Source organism: Podarcis vaucheri, assembly GCF_965113315.1.
Source record: "Podarcis vaucheri genome assembly, chromosome: 5".
Taxonomy (NCBI): Eukaryota; Metazoa; Chordata; class Lepidosauria; order Squamata; family Lacertidae; genus Podarcis; species Podarcis vaucheri.
The window spans coordinates 104,239,077-104,257,429 of NC_138763.1; the positions used below are offsets into that span (position 1 = coordinate 104,239,077).

The 18,353-nt window shown below is 45.2% G+C and overlaps 1 protein-coding gene and 1 pseudogene across 2 annotated transcripts; both read left to right on the top strand.

Moving 5' to 3' along the window:
• The first annotated feature begins 763 nt into the window (after positions 1-763).
• BCL2L14 (BCL2 like 14) lies at positions 764-15,982 on the top strand. The gene is made up of 6 exons (XM_082223295.1): positions 764-964; positions 3,401-3,837; positions 4,456-4,620; positions 5,927-5,997; positions 6,957-7,217; positions 14,346-15,982. Exons 2-6 carry the CDS (start codon positions 3,408-3,410, stop codon positions 14,385-14,387), a joined length of 969 nt encoding a protein of 322 aa, XP_082079421.1. The 5' UTR covers positions 764-964; positions 3,401-3,407; the 3' UTR covers positions 14,388-15,982.
• On the top strand, positions 11,596-12,588 carry LOC309532959 (minor histocompatibility antigen H13 pseudogene; annotated as a pseudogene). The gene is made up of 2 exons: positions 11,596-11,647; positions 11,772-12,588. The product of its transcript is annotated as a minor histocompatibility antigen H13 pseudogene (transcript).
• Positions 15,983-18,353: the final 2,371 nt, after the last annotated feature.

Here is an 18,353-nt window from a genome sequence, read left to right on the forward strand (position 1 = left end):
CTGTGCGATTGGCGCTGGAGACACCTCCCTGTGGCGCGGTAAGTTTGCTGACCCCTGAGCTAGATTCAAAGCGCTACTCACTCTGTATCCAAAATTATCACTGATGTGCATTGAGAGCATTTATTATAATTTTTATAACTCACCATAAGCATAATATTATCAGCACAGATCAAATGTCACCATGTCTTTTAGCAGAAAAATTGTGCATTTTGGTATACCTTTGATGGAAAATCAGGGAGTTACTAAGTAACATTCCAGAAGTTGTATTCTTACAGTAACAACTGGCTTGTTGTAGCAACGTTTTTGCTCACTAGGTGTCAGTGCTGCCCTACATTCATTTAATATTCTTAAGTACAGTAGTGGAAACAGAGGCACAGCCAGAGTTTTGCAGGAAACAGATGCTTATTCCTACAGAAATCGTTAAAGTCTAAACTTGCAGACTTTTGATAAAAGTTAGAATATAGAAAGCTTTAGTTTAGAGACTGAATGTCGGGTGTGGGTGTGAGCTCTGTTTACCAGGAAGGCCAACACGCTTCGCCCCTCCCCCGTCCTACTCCTGCATCCTGACTGAGCACTGATAGAAACAGGGTGGTGGACCAGAAGGGCCTTTGTGGCACATATACTTCCAGTTTGCAGATAATCCTAGATACAGGGTGAATGAATGGCGCAAGGTCAGAATGGCTTTAAGTGGGTGTGTTTCTTTTAACAAATGGGAAATGACTGCTAGGCTAAAGTGTCCAGGCTCTTAGCTCCACCCCTTTTCTCATTTCTCAGCAAACAAAGTTCCAATAAGGAAGTGAAAGTGCCCTCAAAGCAGCTGGGCTCCTTGAGCTGGTTTCTTACTCTCCTAAAGCGGAACTTAAGGTGGTGGGAGTAAAACAAGGAAGCGGACACAACACTGTGGCGTTCACTGGCCACCAACAAGTGATCCTTTCGGGGGCTGTTTGTGAAACATTATCTGAAGGTAATTATCCAAAATATTTTATATACAGGATTTAAGATTTTTTATTTGCTTAAGCCTGAATACTGTCTGTCTTACAGGAAACTTCCTTGAACTTTCATACTGAGTAATATATGACTTTCAGCTGGGCTAGGGAAAGTAAGTCAGAACTGCCTTTCTCTCAGCAATGCAGATATTTCATAAGTGGAAAACTATTAAAGGTAAAGGGACCCCTGACCGTTAGGTCCAGTCGTGAATGACTCTGGGATTGCGCGCTCATCACGCTCTATAGGCCGAGGGAGCCGGCATTTGTCCACAGACAGTTTTTCCGGGTCATGTGGCCAGCATGACGAGCCAGATCAGCGCACGGAAACGCCTTTTACCTTCCCACCAGAGCAGTACCTATTTATCTACATGCACTTTGAAAACTATTATGTGGAAATAAAAAAAAAATCAGACTCTAGCCTCAAGCGAAACTCTGACTCCTGGCACTTTCTGCTGGAATGGTTGCTGAATGTGTTTCATTCAGCTATTGAATTTCCCCTTGACCAGACATGGTTGAGTGTTAAACAAGTATTGCTGAAAGATCTTGGAATGATCCTGTTTCTCTTAGGCTACCCTGAAAAAGTGCATAGCTCATGAGTATTTCGTTGCACTGAAGTTTCATGTAAAAATAATAAACTGAAATTATGTAAACTTAATTGTAATAAATCTGGAGGAGTACTGTTAGCATAGAATTAGAGACTATAAGTAGAAGCAGTGGCTGTGAGGCACTTTGTATTTCAGAAGCATCAGAGCTTTCCAAACTTTTAATGTTGGTGACACACTTTTTAGATATGCATCATTTTGCAATACAGTAATTCAGTTTTACTAGCAAACCAGAGGTTAAACTAACCCCTTTCCAGCCCCAGAAATGTGTGGAGCATTCCTGTGACACACCTACACACTGCAGCTGACATCTTGTTGCGACACACAGTTTGGAAAGCTCTGTTGTAAATCATTAGCAGTTGCCCTTTATGCCATTTATCTGGTTCCACAGCAGGTGTGCCAATCTGGATCTCTTACAAACAAACTGACATATGCTAAAATAAACCATTTGCTGCATGCTGCCAGTTCCATGTTAGTTTCTAGTCAATGAAAGCAGGAAGGTGAGGACTGACTTACAAAGAACAGAGACAGGTAGTGGTTTTCTGAAATATATGGTAAGTCTGTTCTTTCTCTTACCAAGGGGCAATGATTTTTAAGACTTCTTAGAAATGATATTTTTCTTGAATAATATTGCCTCCCAACCATTTGCAGTGAAATGTTCAGGAACAACACAAACATGAGAAAACATAGCAATTTTATCTGTCTGTAGGGGTGCTTATGCTCAAAACTCATTCACATGTGTATATGTGGAAATGTATATGTGTACATTCAAACCCCCAGAGCCACCCTGTAGCTAGCAGGCGAGGGGTGGGGGAGAGTCTGCATCCCAGAGTCTCCCAGGATCTGCACTGAGTGGGGCTTGCCTAGCAATCAAGCCAGAGAGCTTAAAAGCTCTTTTAAGGCCAGGTATCCCCAAGTGGACCCTGTGCCAAAAGAGCTCTTAAGCGTTCTGCCTTGCTTGGGACTTGGCTTATGAAATTTCATGCAGCCAACCAACTACATCTGGTTGAAACTGCACAAGTCAAAGTGCATGTAAGATGAGGAATTATAGCACCTAGATAAAAGTTGTTAAATAAGGATTTATTTGATCAGAGAGCCCTTGGCATGGTGCTGGCAATGCCCCTCCCTCAGCACATACAGCCCAACTAGGGTGGGGGCCAGCCCTGCTTCCAAAGCAGTGGTGGCAGCACTCAGCACCCTCCACCAGATCTCTAGGCACACTTCAGCAATGGAAAGGCATCTAGGTTTGACCCACATCCACAGTAACTGCCCACCAGCTTAAGTAACCCAAATTTCAGTGCCCTGTACCTAATGATTTCAGAGATAAAACATCCTACTTGGGGATGCTTGTGAACAGAAGCCAAAGTCACTTCCCATGCACAGGGGCTACCTGCTGATGAAAAGTACCCAGCAAGAACAGTGAAAGGCCCTTCAGAGACCCTGGTGTGGCCTGACAGGCCATTGGAGCTGCACCTGACCCTGACCATGCCTAACAGAAGTAGAAGAGGAAAATAAATATGCAAAATTGCAGAATAGGAAAAGTTCATACCCTATATGGGATGAACAGTTTGTGCTGCTTTGCAATAGAATTTTACTTTATTTGAGTACAGAATACATGGAGCCTGACAAGGTGTTCAGATGATTGTCCATGCCCTTCCTCTGTGTACAAAGTCTTGCTGCTCCTCAGATTTCCCCACTTTTTGTCAATGTGTTAATGTCTCTGACTTGATTATAGCAAAGCACTCCAGAGAAATTCCTACCTTCACTTGGTAATACCAGTAAAATGGTGTTGCTGTTGTTTTATCTTTGCAGGTGCATCATGAATTTGACAAATTCTTCCAGTATGGAAGAAATCCCTTTGGAGGATGTCAATAGAACCAGCACAGAATACAGAGTGCTTATGGCTTATGCGCAGCGTCGACTGTCCACTAGCAAATACGGGCATCTTTTAGAAAGGGAAGCGAAAGGCCAAGAGGGATTGTCTCTAGGCAGAGAGAAGAGGCAAGGTAAGGAGAAGGCACTTCAAGGCTCGTCTCCCAAGGACCAAGGACAGCCGACCAGAGACAGGAGGAAGAAGAAGAAGAAGAAGAAGTCCCATTGCAAGCACTTTCTCTTTCCTTCCTGTCTAAGGGCGCAAGCTGAAGAGGATTCTGGAAAGGTGTTCAGAAGGGGTGATGCTGCATATGGGCGTGCACTCAGCCTGCAGGAGGGTGTTGGAAGTTGTTCTGCTTTTTCACTAGAAGAGCAAGGTGGGTTTAATTCCCCCCCCCATTTGTTAAACACTCTAATAGCATATTAGTGGCAACTATTGCTTGGTTTTCAGCCTTGGTTTCAAAACAGTTCTGCAGGCCCCTTCCCAGAACTGCAGTTCCTTACAGTTCCATAGGTTAAGGGGATGACAGCTAAGCCACTGCAATGGCTTATGAAATAAATAGAAGTAACATAGCTATCAAACTATCTAAAGCAGTGGTTCCCAACCTTTTTTTGGGGGGGCATACTCCACCTAAGCATCTATAAAATCCTGATGCCCGTCAGAAGTGGGGCAGAAGTGGGGCAGGGTCACAGGTGGGTGAACTCACAGTGCAGTCAGTCTCCCATGCCACTGAGGTTCCAAAAAGCTGTCCTCTTGGCCTCTGCGACTCAGTGGTAGATCTCATGCAGCACTGGGAAAGGTCTTTGTTGGTGAGCTTGCTGCCAGAAGACCATCTACAGCACCGGATTGAGTGGATCAGCATTAGAGCATCTTCCTTATGGAGAAAGGCTAAAGCATTTGAGGATTCTAAGGGTGACATCCTTGATAATTTCAAGATTGTGCAGGGTATAAAGAAAACCAGCCAGCAAATTTGTCTCAATTTGTTTCTGAACAGGTGATTCAGACATCAATGTTGTGGTAGACAAGCTTGCTGAAATAGTTGATAATTCCACGCCATTCCCTCAAAGGACAGGATTCAAGGCACCGGAACAGACTCTGAGCCTAGAAGCAGATGGTGGGTGTGCCACCAAACCCAAAAATGAAGATGATGTTGAAAAAGGTAACCTGCTTTTCCTCAGCAGCCAAATGGCATTTCTGTAGAGTCTGCGTTTTCAAAAACGTTTTTCTTGAAGAAACCTTTTCCTGATTGATTTGTCTGTCAAGGAACCATTGCACACCTGCCACATAACCCCAAGATGTTGCAAGGATTCCAGCACACATTCCTCAGCGTACTGGCAAAGCCTTTTGGGTGGCGCTGTGGGTTAAACCACAGAGCCTAGGGCTTGCCAATCAGAAGGTTGGCGGTTCGAATCCCCATGACGGGGTGAGCTCCCATTGCTCAGTCCCTGCTCCTGCCAACCTAGCAATTCGAAAGCACGTCAAAGTGCAAGTAGATAAATAGGTACCACTCCAGTGGGAAGGTAAAAGGCGTTTCCGTGCACTGCTCTGGTTCGCCAGAAGCGGCTTAGTCATGCTGGCCACATGACCCGGAAGCTGTCTGCAGACAAACGCCGGCTCCCTCGGCCAGTAAAGCGAGGTGAGGGCGCAACCCCAGAGTCATCTGCGACTGGACTTAATGGTCAGGGGTCCCTTTACCTTTACTAAAAACTGTATGTGTGTTCAGAAAAGTAACAGACATCTGCAATGTGGCTTTTGTCTGGAAGCACCGTAACTGAAACACACCTTTAGATTTATTTAAACATATTCAAATATATAACACAGTTGTGCCCTATGGGTCAACTATCACACTGTTTCCCAGCCACCTTCAGTGATGGTCAGTATTCTCCACACGAGGCAGCTGATAGTATGGCCAGGTAAAGGTAAAGAAGGTAAAGGACCCTGGGCGGTTAAGTCCAGTCAAAGGCAACTATGGGGTGTGGCACTCATCTCACTTCAGGCCAAGACAACCAATGTTTGTCCACAGACAGCTTTCCAGGTCATGTGGCCAGCATGACTAAACCACTACTGGTGCACAGAGGACCGTGACGAGTCCAGAGCTCAAAGAAATGCCCTTTACCATCCAGCCATAGCAGTACCTATTTATCTACTTGCACTAGTGTGCTTTCAAACTGCTAGGTTGGCAGCAGCTGGGACAGAGTAACGGGAGCTCACCCCATCACACAGATTTCAACTGCCAGCCTTCTGATCAGCAAGCCCAAGAGTGTTTTGGACCCGTGTCCCTAGTATTGCCAGACAACCTCTTCTGATTGAGATAATATACATAGAAGACATGGAAAAGGCATTCCATAAATACTTAAAGCTCTTGAGGCAGCTTACGAAATAATTTGGTTTAATGAATGTAAATGATTATTTTACATCCTGTGTTAAACCAGAAAATTAGCTTCTTCTTTTTTCTGTTTTACCAGATGAGAAAGAAAAGTTAATAAAAGAAATAGTTGCCTTGTTAAGAGCATCGGGAGATAAACTGCAGGAAAAGGTAACCAGTTTGAGGCTGCAATTTGTACTATGATGTTTTTTACTTGCATTGAATCTTAAAGCATTTAATTGCAGAACTTTCTATTTTATTATTTACAATTTTGTGAATTGCTTTTCTATAATGTTGAATGTGTAGAAAGGGGAGAAAGATATATTTTAAAGAGCAGCTGCAGGGGAAGGAAGACAAGAGAAAGCCTTTTGTGGAATTCAGATTAGGTTTGGATAATAAAATAACAGAATAGTAGAATTGGAAGGGATCCTGAGGATCGAACCCTGTGCAATGCAAAACTGTCAACTAAAGCATCGGTGACAGATGGCCATCTAACCTCTGCTTTAAAACATCCTCCACCTTCTGAGGTAGTCCGTTCCACTGCTGAATAGCTTTTACTGTCAGAAAGTTTTTCCTAATGTTTTGTCAGAATCTACTTTCGTGTATCTGGAACCTTATGGAGAAGCAGAAAACAAGCTTACTCCATCTTCCATGTGACATCTAATTTCCTTTCAATCTCTTTTATCCAGGCCAAACATATCCAACTCCCTCAACTGTTTCTTTTAAGTCTTGGCTTCCAGACCCTTGATCATCTTGGTCACCCTCTTCTGCACACCTTCCAGCTTGCCTATATCCACTGTGGTGCCCAATTTGATCCATCAGATTTGATTATATCCATATAAAATGTGTGTACATTAAGGAGGCCTCAGTAATCTTTTTCCAAAGATTTATTTGGGATTTTGGACAGCTGAAAGCACTTTTCCAGAACTACATTTACAAGTTGGCTGTAAAAAAGAAGTTGTCTCACAAATCCACACATACCAGAGAATAGGAGAGCAATTATTTCTTATTTGTATATTTTACAAGGAAAAGCCTTCCTTGAACTTGCTGTGTTCAGAGATCGTTGTGCCTGAAATGGGACCAATACCTCTGTTTGTTCCTAATGACAAATGCCTTACATTCATTTCCAGGTTCAAAATGACAGGACTTTCTTTCAGTGTGCCTCGGAACTGATGTCCTATGGATTCTTCAGTAGAGTTGCCGATCAATTCCTAGAAGAGATACCTGCAGACTCTGAGGTGCAAGCACAAAAAATCAAAGTTGCTTTTGCTATTGAAGTCATAACTAGACTCACTGCTATAGACAACCATCCCATGAACACCATACTGGGCTTTGGAGCAAAATACCTCAAGGAAAACTTCAGCCCTTGGATCCATAGTCAAGGTGGATGGGTAAGAGATTTTGCTTCCTTTGCTGGCACATCCTCCCCTTTCTAAACAATACTTACCTGTGAACTGCCCAGCAGCCATTCATGACAGTTGGGTGCGAAGGCAGGGTTCCCTGTGCTACACACCAGACATTTGTTCTGACATTCTGAAAGTAGAAATTATTATTTGTGCTTTTATTCCTACAAGCTTGCACTGAGCTCTCTCACTATGTTAGGATATAACTAGGTTGCAGATTAAAATTGGTTTAACAACTATACCCCTTCTTGGGGAATCTTGAAAAATGTAACCCCATTGACTTGGAAAATTCTCAGCCAATTTGCCAATTTTTTTATTCCCAGTTTTCTTCAGATAGAGCTGTGGCAGTGAAATGAATATACAGTGGTACCTCAGGTTACAGACGCTTCAGGTTACAGACTCTGCTAACCCATAAATAGTACTTTGGGTTAAGAACTTTGCTTCAGGATGAGAACAGAAATTGTGTGACTGTGGCGCAGCGGCAGCAGGAGGCCCCATTAGCTAAAGTGGCACCTCAGGTTAAGAACAGTTTCAGGTTAAGAACGGACCTCCAGAACGAATTAAGTTCTTAATCCGAGGTACCACTGTAAAACCAATAAAAGTTTGTAGTGTATCTATTGAAGACGGGCGTGGGGGGAGGGGGGATCCAAATTGGATTCTAAGTTGGTGCTTCAGATTCTAAGCTTATCTCCCTCGGTCTGCTTTAGGCAATGCTCACTTTGCCTGGGGAAACCAGAGCTTCAGAAAGCTGAGTTGCCTCTTGGGGCGGGGTAACAAATGGCTATAACTTTTAAACTTTGGGGGCTGCATTTTTTTGACTGGAGGCTATGGAGCACACTGAGGTGCAGAACAGGAGTGGGGCCAGAGATGCCTCCATGGCCAGGGCTGCCTCCTGCCACCCCGGAGGGCATGCTCTGGCCTATGGCAACTCATGGCCCTGCTGCCCATCTTCTTCAGGACACTGCACTCCGTCTCCTGCGCAAAGGGGAAGAGTGCTTTGGATATGCCAGAGACCACTGCCAAGTGAGATGCTGCCTGCTTTCCTATCGTTGCCAGCTGCACCCTCTTAGGCCTCTACCTCTTCTTCAAAATATTATCTCACGAATACATCAGCCTGTTACTCTCCCTGAAATTTCCCAACAAACAGCACCAGCTTCTCTTCACTCAGGGCTCTGAGGAAACTAAGGAAGAGATTCGCAAATGGTGTAAACAGGAAAGGTTTGGATTCTTAGATCACGGACTGCAGTTTCTTGAAGATGGACTTCTGGCAAGTGATGGGCTGCACCTCACAACGGTTGGGAGAAATGTTTTTGCCAAAAATCTCAGAAACCTCATCAGGAGGGCTTTAAACTGACTAATGTGGGGGAGGGAGACAGTGCTCCTGAAGGTAGGAGTCTATCAATTAATGAAGATGATCATCCAAATGTCATAGACCAAATGGAGCAAACAGCACCCGGACCTAGTGGTGGGAGAAAAAAATCCTTAAATAAGAGACACGGGGGGAATGATTAATGGACTTCAATGTCTGTACACTAATGCGCAAAGCATGGGAAATAAACAAGATGAGCTTGAGCTCTTGGTACAGCAAACTAAATATGACATAATAGGCATCACTGAAACCTGGTGGGATAAGTCCCACGATTGGAATGTAATAATGGGGGGATACAATCTATTTCAGAGAAACAGACCAGACAAGAAAGGAGGAGGAGTGGCGTTATATGTCAGGGATGTGTATACCTGTGAAGAGATCCAAGATTTAGAACCTCAAAGCCAAAGTGAGAGCATTTGGGTCAAAATTAAGGGAGAGAAGAATAATAGAGACCTCATTGTGGGAGTTTACTATAGATCCCCAAGCCAAACGGAGGACATAGATGATGCCTTCCTGGAACAGATGGCCAAGCATGCAAAAGGAAGGGAGATAGTAGTAATGGGGGACTTCAATTACCCGGATATTTGTTGGACGTCAAACTCAGCCAAGAGCATAAGGTCAAACAGATTCCTCACTGGCCTTGCAGACAACTTCATTGTCCAGAAAGTGGGAGAAGCAACAAGAGGAACAGCCATTTTAGATCTGGTCCTAACCAATGTTGATGACGTGGTTAGTGGGGTAGATGTGGAAGGATCATTAGGCGCGAGTGATCATGCTCTTCTGAAGTTTACTATACAGCGGAAAGGAGCAGCCAAGCATACTAGGACTCAATTTCTTGACTTTAAGAAAGCCGACTTCATAAAACTTAGGGAAGTGCTGGGTGAGATCCCATGGACAGTAATACTAAAAGGAAAGGGAGTTCATGATGGCTGGGGGTTTGTTAAGAGGGAGATAGTAAAAGCACAACGACAGGCAATACCAATGAGACGGAAACATGGAAGGTGCCTAAAGAAGCCAGGGTGGCTATCTAAAGAACTTTTAACTGAATTAAGATTAAAAAAGGATGTGTACAAAAAATGGAAAAGGGGGGAAACCACCAAAGAGGAATTCAAACAAATAGCCAGCACGTGTAGACACAAAGTCAGAAAAGCTAAAGCACAGAATGAACTCAGGCTTGCTAGAGAGGTTAAAAGCAACAAAAAAGGCTTTTATGGGTATGTTCGTAGCAAAAGGAAGAACAAAGAAACAATGGGGTCACTCAGAGGAGAAGATGGTGAAATGCAAACAGGGGACACAGAAAGGGCTGAACTCCTCAATGCCTTCTTTGCCTCAGTCTTCTCCGATAAAGAAAACAATGCCCGACCTGAAGAATTTGGAGCAAATGATTCAGCAAAGGAAACACAGCCCAGAATAACTAAGGAGATAGTACAAGAATATTTGGCTAGTTTAGATGTATTCAAGTCTCCAGGGCCAGATGAACTGCATCCAAGAGTATTAAAAGAACTGGCAGATGTGATCTCAGAACCACTGGCAGTCATCTTTGAGAATTCCTGGAGAACAGGCGAAGTCCCGGCAGACTGGAGGAGGGCAAATGTTGTCCCTATTTTCAAAAAGGGGAAAAGAGAGGACCCAAATAATTACCGCCCAGTCAGTCTGACATCAATAGCAGGGAAGATTCTGGAGCAGATCATTAAGCAAACAGTCTGTGAGCACCTAGAAAGGAATGCTGTGATCACCAATAGTCAGCATGGATTTCTGAAAAATAAGTCATGTCAGACTAACCTGATCTCGTTTTTTGACAGAATTACAAGCCTGGTAGATGAAGGGAACGCAGTGGATGTAGCCTACCTTGATTTCAGCAAGGCATTTGACAAGGTGCCCCATGATATTCTTGTAAAGAAGCTGGTAAAATGCGGTCTTGACTATGCTACCACTCAGTGGATTTGTAACTGGCTGACTGACCGAACCCAAAGGGTGCTCATCAATGGTTCCTCTTCATCCTGGAGAAGAGCGACTAGTGGGGTGCCACAGGGTTCTGTCTTGGGCCCGGTCTTATTCAACATCTTTATCAACGACTTGGATGATGGACTCAAGGGCATCCTGATCAAATTTGCAGATGACACCAAACTGGGAGGGGTGGCTAACACCCCACAGGACAGGATCACACTTCAAAACGACCTTGACAGATTAGAGAACTGGGCAAAAACGAACAAGATGAATTTTAACAGGGAGAAATGTAAAGTATTGCACTTGGGCAAAAAAAATGAGAGGCACAAATACAAGATGGGGGATACCTGGCTTGAGAGCAGTACATGTGAAAAGGATCTAGGAGTCTTGGTTGACCACAAACTTGACATGAGCCAACAGTGTGACGCGGCAGCTAAAAAAGCCAATGCAATTCTGGGCTGCATCAATAGGAGTATAGCATCTAGATCAAGGGAAGTAATAGTGCCACTGTATTCTGCTCTGGTCAGACCACACCTGGAGTACTGTGCCCAGTTCTGGGCACCACAATTCAAGAAGGACACTGACAAACTGGAACGTGTCCAGAGGAGGGCAACCAAAATGGTCAAAGGCCTGGAAACGATGCCTTATGAGGAACGGCTAAGGGAGCTGGGCATGTTTAGCCTGGAGAAGAGGAGGTTAAGGGGTGATATGATAGCCATGTTCAAATATATAAAAGGATGTCACATAGAGGAGGGAGAAAGGTTGTTTTCTGCTGCTCCAGAGAAGCGGACACGGAGCAATGGATCCAAACTACAAGAAAGAAGATTCCACCTAAACATTCGGAAGAACTTCCTGACAGTAAGAGCTGTTCGACAGTGGAATTTGCTGCCAAGGAGTGTGGTGGAGTCTCCTACTTTGGAGGTCTTTAAGCAGAGGCTTGACAACCATATGTCAGGAGTGCTCTGATGGTGTTTCCTGCTTGGCAGGGGGTTGGACTCGATGGCCCTTGTGGTCTCTTCCAACTCTATGATTCTATGATTCTATGATTCTATGATTGTCAACCACGAGTTTGACACCGTGGACCTTGTCTGCCTGGCCATGAGTAGCATTGTTGGAAATCTGGTACCTGTTGAGAAAGCACTGGATTGCCCACAACTTCTTTGGCCTGGCCTTCCCTCCCCATTTTTATTTATTTATTATTCAGTGAATTTATATACTGCCCGGAGGTCTCAGTGGGTCTCTCAGTGGGGTGGAGCTGCTGAACTTGAAGAATGTCAGCACCGGCTGCATTCTGCTTGGTGGGCTCTTAATGTATGATGCCTTCTGTGTCTTGGTGACGGTTGCAAAGTCATTTGAAGCACCCATAAAATTGGTTTCCCCCCAAGATCTGCTAGAGAAATACTTGGCGGCTGACAGCTTTGCCATGATGGGCTTGGGGGCATTGTCATCCCAATAATCTTCATTGCTTTACTGCCATGCTTTGACATCAGCCTCAAGAGGAACAAGCACACCAGTTTTGTGGCTTATACAGTATTTTTGGGCTGGGCCTCACCATCTTCAAACTTGCACAGCCAGCCCTGCTCTCCCTGGTCCCAGCCTACATTGGCTTCCCTCTCCTGGTGGCTCTGGTGAAGAGAGAAGTGGCAGAGATGTTCAGCTATGAGGAGAACTCTGCCCCCAAGGAGGTGCCAGAGGAGACCAAAGAAGGGAAGGAGGAGAAATGACTTTGGGAAGCTCAGCCAGCTGAGCTCCATCTGCTGGCCACCCCCCTCCTGCCCGCACGTGAATTTTGTCTTTTGAAAGACAACTGGATCGTATAACAGCCATGTGTGTTTATACGTGTGCATCTCTCTGAAGACAGGTGGGGCAGGGGGTGGAAAACAGGAGGAGGGGCCTGTTTATTGATCTTCTCTCTGCCTGTCTACTTGCCTATCTGCAGCCCTCCTGTTCCCCTGGGGAGAAAGAGGATGGGGCAGGTGGGGGCAAGAAAGCAGCTTTGCCCCTTCCACCAACTGTCTTTTGATGCCAGCTTCCCCGACCTCTGTTCATTGTCTTGGTGGGAAGAAGAAAACGGGGGGGGGGGGAGAGAAAGGGGAAGAGAAAGGGAGGCTTGGAGTATTGTGAATTTGCTTCACAAATTAAAACAAAACAAAAAATTATTGAAGAACTTTTAAACTTCTCTCACACCTGGATGAAATCTGTGGGCAAAGAAGCCTCTTCTGAGTGGAGCCATGTTTAAGACAAGGTACAGATAAACCTTTAAAGTTTGTTTGTTTGTTTGTTTGTTTGTTTGTTTGTTTGTTTGTTTGTTTGAAAAAGGGATTCCTCCCCTCACCACGTTGTTGGCAATTGGCATAAACATATGGTACATCATATAGATACCTCTAGGTAAATTCCCTGCAAAATTGCAGGGGTCAATATGGATGAATAACAGTTTGAAGCTTTTAAAGATTTCTGACTGAATTTGGCATCAGTTTTCACTGAAAGAAGGGATGCAGGTGGCGCTGTGGGTTAAAGCCTCAGCGCCTAGGACTTGCCGATCGCATGGTCGGCGGTTCGAATCCCTGCGGCGGGGTGCGCTCCCGTCGCTCAGTCCCAGCGCCTGCCAACCTAGCAGTTCGAAAGCACCCCCGGGTGCAAGTAGATAAATAGGGACCGCTTACCAGCGGGAAGGTAAACGGCGTTCCGTGTGCTGCGCTGGCTCGCTAGATGCAGCTTTGTCACGCTGGCCACGTGACCTGGAAGTGTCTGCGGACAGCGCTGGCTCCCGGCCTCTAGAGTGAGATGAGCACACAACCCTAGAGTCTGGCAAGACTGGCCCGTACGGGCAGGGGTACCTTTACTTTTACCTTTACCTTTACTGAAAGTGCTTGTGACAATTATGACAATTATGGGTGGATCTGTGTGGCAGAGGTGGGAGTTGAATATCCAGCATATACTAGTTAGGAGCTAGATCTGTCAGTCACAAAACTACAGTCCATCTTCTCCCTCCCTCTGTCTGGCATTTTCCTTTTAGAAAGCACTTGGGGCAAGGAGGAAGAGGGCTGTGCCTTTTCACTTGACTGTGTCTCTCCAAATCTTTAAAGTGGGTCCAAAGCTTGAGAGTAGCACTGTGAGTTCTGAGTTGCTTCAGAGAAGGCTTGATTCCCTTTTCTGATTCCCAAGAGCCCATCTGTCTGAAGCTGGTTAAGGCCTTGTCCAAAGTGGATACATAGGTTGTAAGAGTCAAGTGAGCAAGGCAGAGACGCACATTAGTGTGCATACCTCCAGCAGTGTATTGAGAGTTGCTCGGCATTACCAAGACAACTGGTACAGAGAGTGGTTTTGTCCAGGAATCAGTGTTGTTCTTCCTCCCATCTCCAGTAGCTGATCCGCCAAAAGTTTATCCCCACCACCTTCATTTTCCCAGGATGAGCTTCACCCTCTTGGCTATAAAGTACGAGCAAAGTGGAACATAGGAGGCTGTCTTGCTGAGTCAGCATTGTCTACACTGGCTGACAGCAGCTCTCAGGTTTCAGGAGGGATCTCTCGCAGGCTCACCTGCAATGCCCCACTGCCTCATTCTCCCTAATGGACCAGCATCCACTGCCTCCTGCTGCTTTTGCAGGCACAAGAAACAGGTTGTGTTGCACATCTGTAGTGTGGTGCATTTGGACTGATGAATCAGAAGTTGTGCATTAATTGGCATAAGTCTGTATTTGGTCTCCTTAGCACTGGGGAGAGATTTTTGCTCTGCTGTGAACCCCAAAACATACAGAATTGTATAAATCTTACTGACTTGGTTGTCTTTTCACTTCCAGGGGAAAGCTTTAGGATTACCAGACCAAGAAGAAGTAGAATGATGAAAGCCTGCGTCCTTCATGAGACATCTCTTAATTTGGAACTGGGATCGGGGATGGCTTAACAATAAATCAAAAGACTTGGTTGGTTTCATATTGGCACTGATAGTTCAGTGCATGTGCAATAGGAACATGCTGCTTTTGCGATGTTGGAGTACATTTTGCAAGTGACAGCTGGTTGTGGCATTTTTTGGCCTTTGGCTAACATGCTTCAATGACTCATTGTTTGGGTGGAGAAACCTCTCAGTACTTTTGTGCAAGAGACATATTTGTAGGTGTAAATGGAAAGTAATCACAATAATAAAACCTATATATAAAAATGGAGATCTCAGGAGTAGGATTGATGGGTTCGGCATGGGACAGGCTCCTGGCTTTTTAATAGGTGCTTGGAAGACAGAGATTAGTCAGCTACAGTTTCTTCCATTGCTGTAGCTCAGACCCACAGATAAGTGTGTTTACATTACATTGTGTAGCATCACTGAGCCATACCACTTGAGACCTGGTGGGGTAACAGAATAATTGAAAGGTTTCCCCTGTGAAAATTCCCTTGCAATTCATTTCCAATGAACCTCCTTCATTGGAGGTTATTAAGCAGAAGCCAGATGGACTTCTGTCATGGATGCTCTAATTGAGATCCCTGTATTGCAGGGGGTTGGACTAGATGACCCTGGGAGTGACAGGAATAGCTTGAAGCAGAATATTGAGGCAGGACAGCCAGAAAGTAGGTGCCCAGGCAGCAGCAGAAGCAGAGCTTCTCCAAGCTCAATTACTGTGATGGTTGTGGTGGCTTTCATTTTCTTCTCCTACCCCAACAATCTGAAAATGAAAAAGGAAGGGCCGGGATGCAGGAGCCTCTCTGAGGCCAATACGGCATCAGGTCAAGAGAAACTCCTGCTTAATGACAGCCAGAGCCTTCCACAAAGCGGCCTTTCCCAGGAAGCTGCCGACAGTTCTGAGACCTGCTGTGTCACACGGCTTGGACCTCAACCTGGCAAATGGGGAAGACTCCAGAGGAACTGTGGCAGTAGAGGGAATCTAACCTGATTCCCCACTAGGAGCAACCTTTTGAGATCACAACAGCTCACACAGGCAACCAAACAAAGATCTTGCCACTACTGTGATGCTGTTCTAAAGCACCACAAGTAAATATGGTGTTACCTCGGGGGTGGGGGAGATAACTGGAGGCAGATTTCTGAGGTGATATTTGCACCCTTAGCCAGGCTGGTTTCACCAACCCCTAGATATGCCTCTGCACATCTGCAAACACATATATTTATATTTGAGAGCCAGCGCGGCATAGTGGTTAGAGCATCAGACTACAAGGACCTGGGAGACCAGGCTTTGAATCCCCACTTGGCCATGAAGCTCACTGGCTGACCTCACATTTCAGCAGGACTAACACTGGGGCCCCACACCAGGATCTAGGGCCAAATTACCTTACGTGCACCCACTTGATCCCTTTGATAAGCAGAATTGACCCTACTAGAAGTGCCACATAATACCCATTCTACATTTGTGAGAACTCTATTGTTTAGCGTGGCAACGCCTACACTGTGGAACTCCCTGCATGTTGAGGTCATGTACTCTTTTGGGCTCCTGCTAAAAACATTATTGTTCAGACAAGCCTGCCCAGATGCTTAGAAACACTGATGTGAATTTTGAATTTGTTCTAGTATTTTAATTTGTGTATGTTTTAAGGTATAGCTATAGATTTTTCTTGATTTTATTGTCTTATTTTTTGTAAACCATTTTGAGGTTTCTTTTTCTTTTTTTACAATCGAGAAGTGCATAAATTTTATGAAGTAAATAGAAGAAATCAACCTTGTGATATTAATTTTTACATTCACTTTTAGTACAGAGATTTGTTCCTATATGTTTAGTTCTAGATTGCCCTTTCTACTTTTGATTTATCTGGCATCCGTTATTATACTTTGTTACATTATAAATACTTATATGTTGTTGGCATCCATCTTTCTTGAGAGACAATGGAGTGAGCCTATGGGAGTGAAGCCCACCTGCTGGAGAACCACACTGCCTGCTGTAACGGCAGAGACCAGTAACTTGTAACTGCTGCCTCCTGAGTTGTTTTTGCTGCGTGGTCTGGGCGCAAGCCTGGGCAGTGGGTCAGGAGGTCCTGAGCTGCTCTGATGACAAGACTCCCCCCTCTCTCTCCCAAAGGAAAGCAGAACAATACAACTGGCACCAGCTGAGTTGCAAAGGTTCCTGGAAGGAGGCATACAAGGCGCCATCCCACCACCTTAGGCACTCGGCTTCAGATTTGTGTAGGGTTTACTCCTCAGCCTTGTCTTCTCCTGAAGATGTCCCACAAGGTAGGATATGTAAACAACAACAACAACCAGAATCAAATTTCTCCCTCAACCTAACCTGAGCTGACTGGAGCATGAAGTTCACTGTAACAGGTGGTGGACTGCTGACTGCCGACTGCACTCCATATGCGCTGCACCTGGATAACCTGCACATCACTCCCTCTGATTTCAGCCCCATGTGGCTGAGTGCCAACAGCAATGTGGCCAAAACACTGATAAATTGAGCTCACAGTCTTTTCACCCTAAAACAAAATATAAATTCGTCTTATCCACAAAGCTTTCTCAGTTTCAGCCACCCAACAGGCTGTTCTTTTTGGTTTTCACTGCAGAACCAGGTGTCAGAAACCCTCTTCTTATCTGCTATAAATCCTTCAATGGAGGCTTTTAATCAGAAGTCAGATGGCCGTCTGTCACGGATGCCTTAGTTGAGATCCCTGCATTGCAGGGGGTTGGATTGGATGACCCTGGTTCTGTGATTCCATGATTCCATGCAGAGATGCCTTGGCAGAAATGCCTACCCAGAACCTCTCCTGCAAGTACATTGCCCCCACCCCCAGTGTGGGTCCAAGAAGGGACAGGGGAGCCAGTGACCCTGCACAGAGAAGCATAAAAATGTAGTGTTGGAAGTGACCCCAAGAGTCATCTAGTCCCTCTCCCTGCAATTAAAGTAAAACCTTTTATTTCTGAATTTTTATTCTTTGGAAATTTTTTTAAGCCAGATTCAAATTTGGTTCCTTGTTAGTTGCAATTATGTTTGCAAACCAAATCTAGTATTACCATGATACTAGATTTGGTTTATACCATGATACTAGCTTGCAGGGCAGCAGTTGAAGAAGGAGCAAAAAGGGTTTTCTTGTGTGTGTTTGTGTGTGTGTGTGTGTGTTTCTTTGTGGCTGATTAGCTGTTTTCCCTGTGTAAAGGTCAGAGGGGGCAGGGTTTCTGTTGAGGCAGGTGATTAGCTGTGGGAGGAGCTTATCAGAGCTTGAGGGCAGCGGTGCGCGCCTAGTGGCGCGCGCAGTTTGATCCATCTTTTAGATTTAGGGGAGCTAGTCTCAAACGTTTGTTGGGGGAGACCTAGGTGTTTTTCTTGTGGGGGGAGTTATTTGTCCTGTCTTCATGCTTTTTATGATGGAGGACCGCTGTAGCCACCCCCAACGACACGTTCTCAAGATGGAGGGGGAGGGAACAGCTGCAGTCGCCTGCGATTCCTGCGCAATGTTTGCCATCTTGCCAAAGGTTGCAGGCAGCTTTACCTGCAGCAATTGTATGTTGATTGCCCTCTTAAAAGACAAAGTCCAGCAACTGGAGGAACGTGTAGCTACTCTCCAAAGAATTAGAGAGCTGGAGCTCCTCTTGGAAGCAACAGATCACACCGTCTCCACCAAGAAGGAGACAGGGGACTCCCCTGAGAAGGAGGCTAGTTCACCAACACAGGAGCCAGATATATGGAGAAACGTGACTCAAAGAAGTAGGAGGCCCAGGGTTCGCTCTGATTGTTTAGAAATACACAATCGCTTTGAGGTCCTCTCCCCTAGCATGAAAGACGAAGAGCAGACTCCATTTGAGGATCTCTCCCTCATTACAGTCGATCAGGTATATGAAGACGATCAGCAAAGTCAGTCCTCAGGGAATGTGCAGGCGA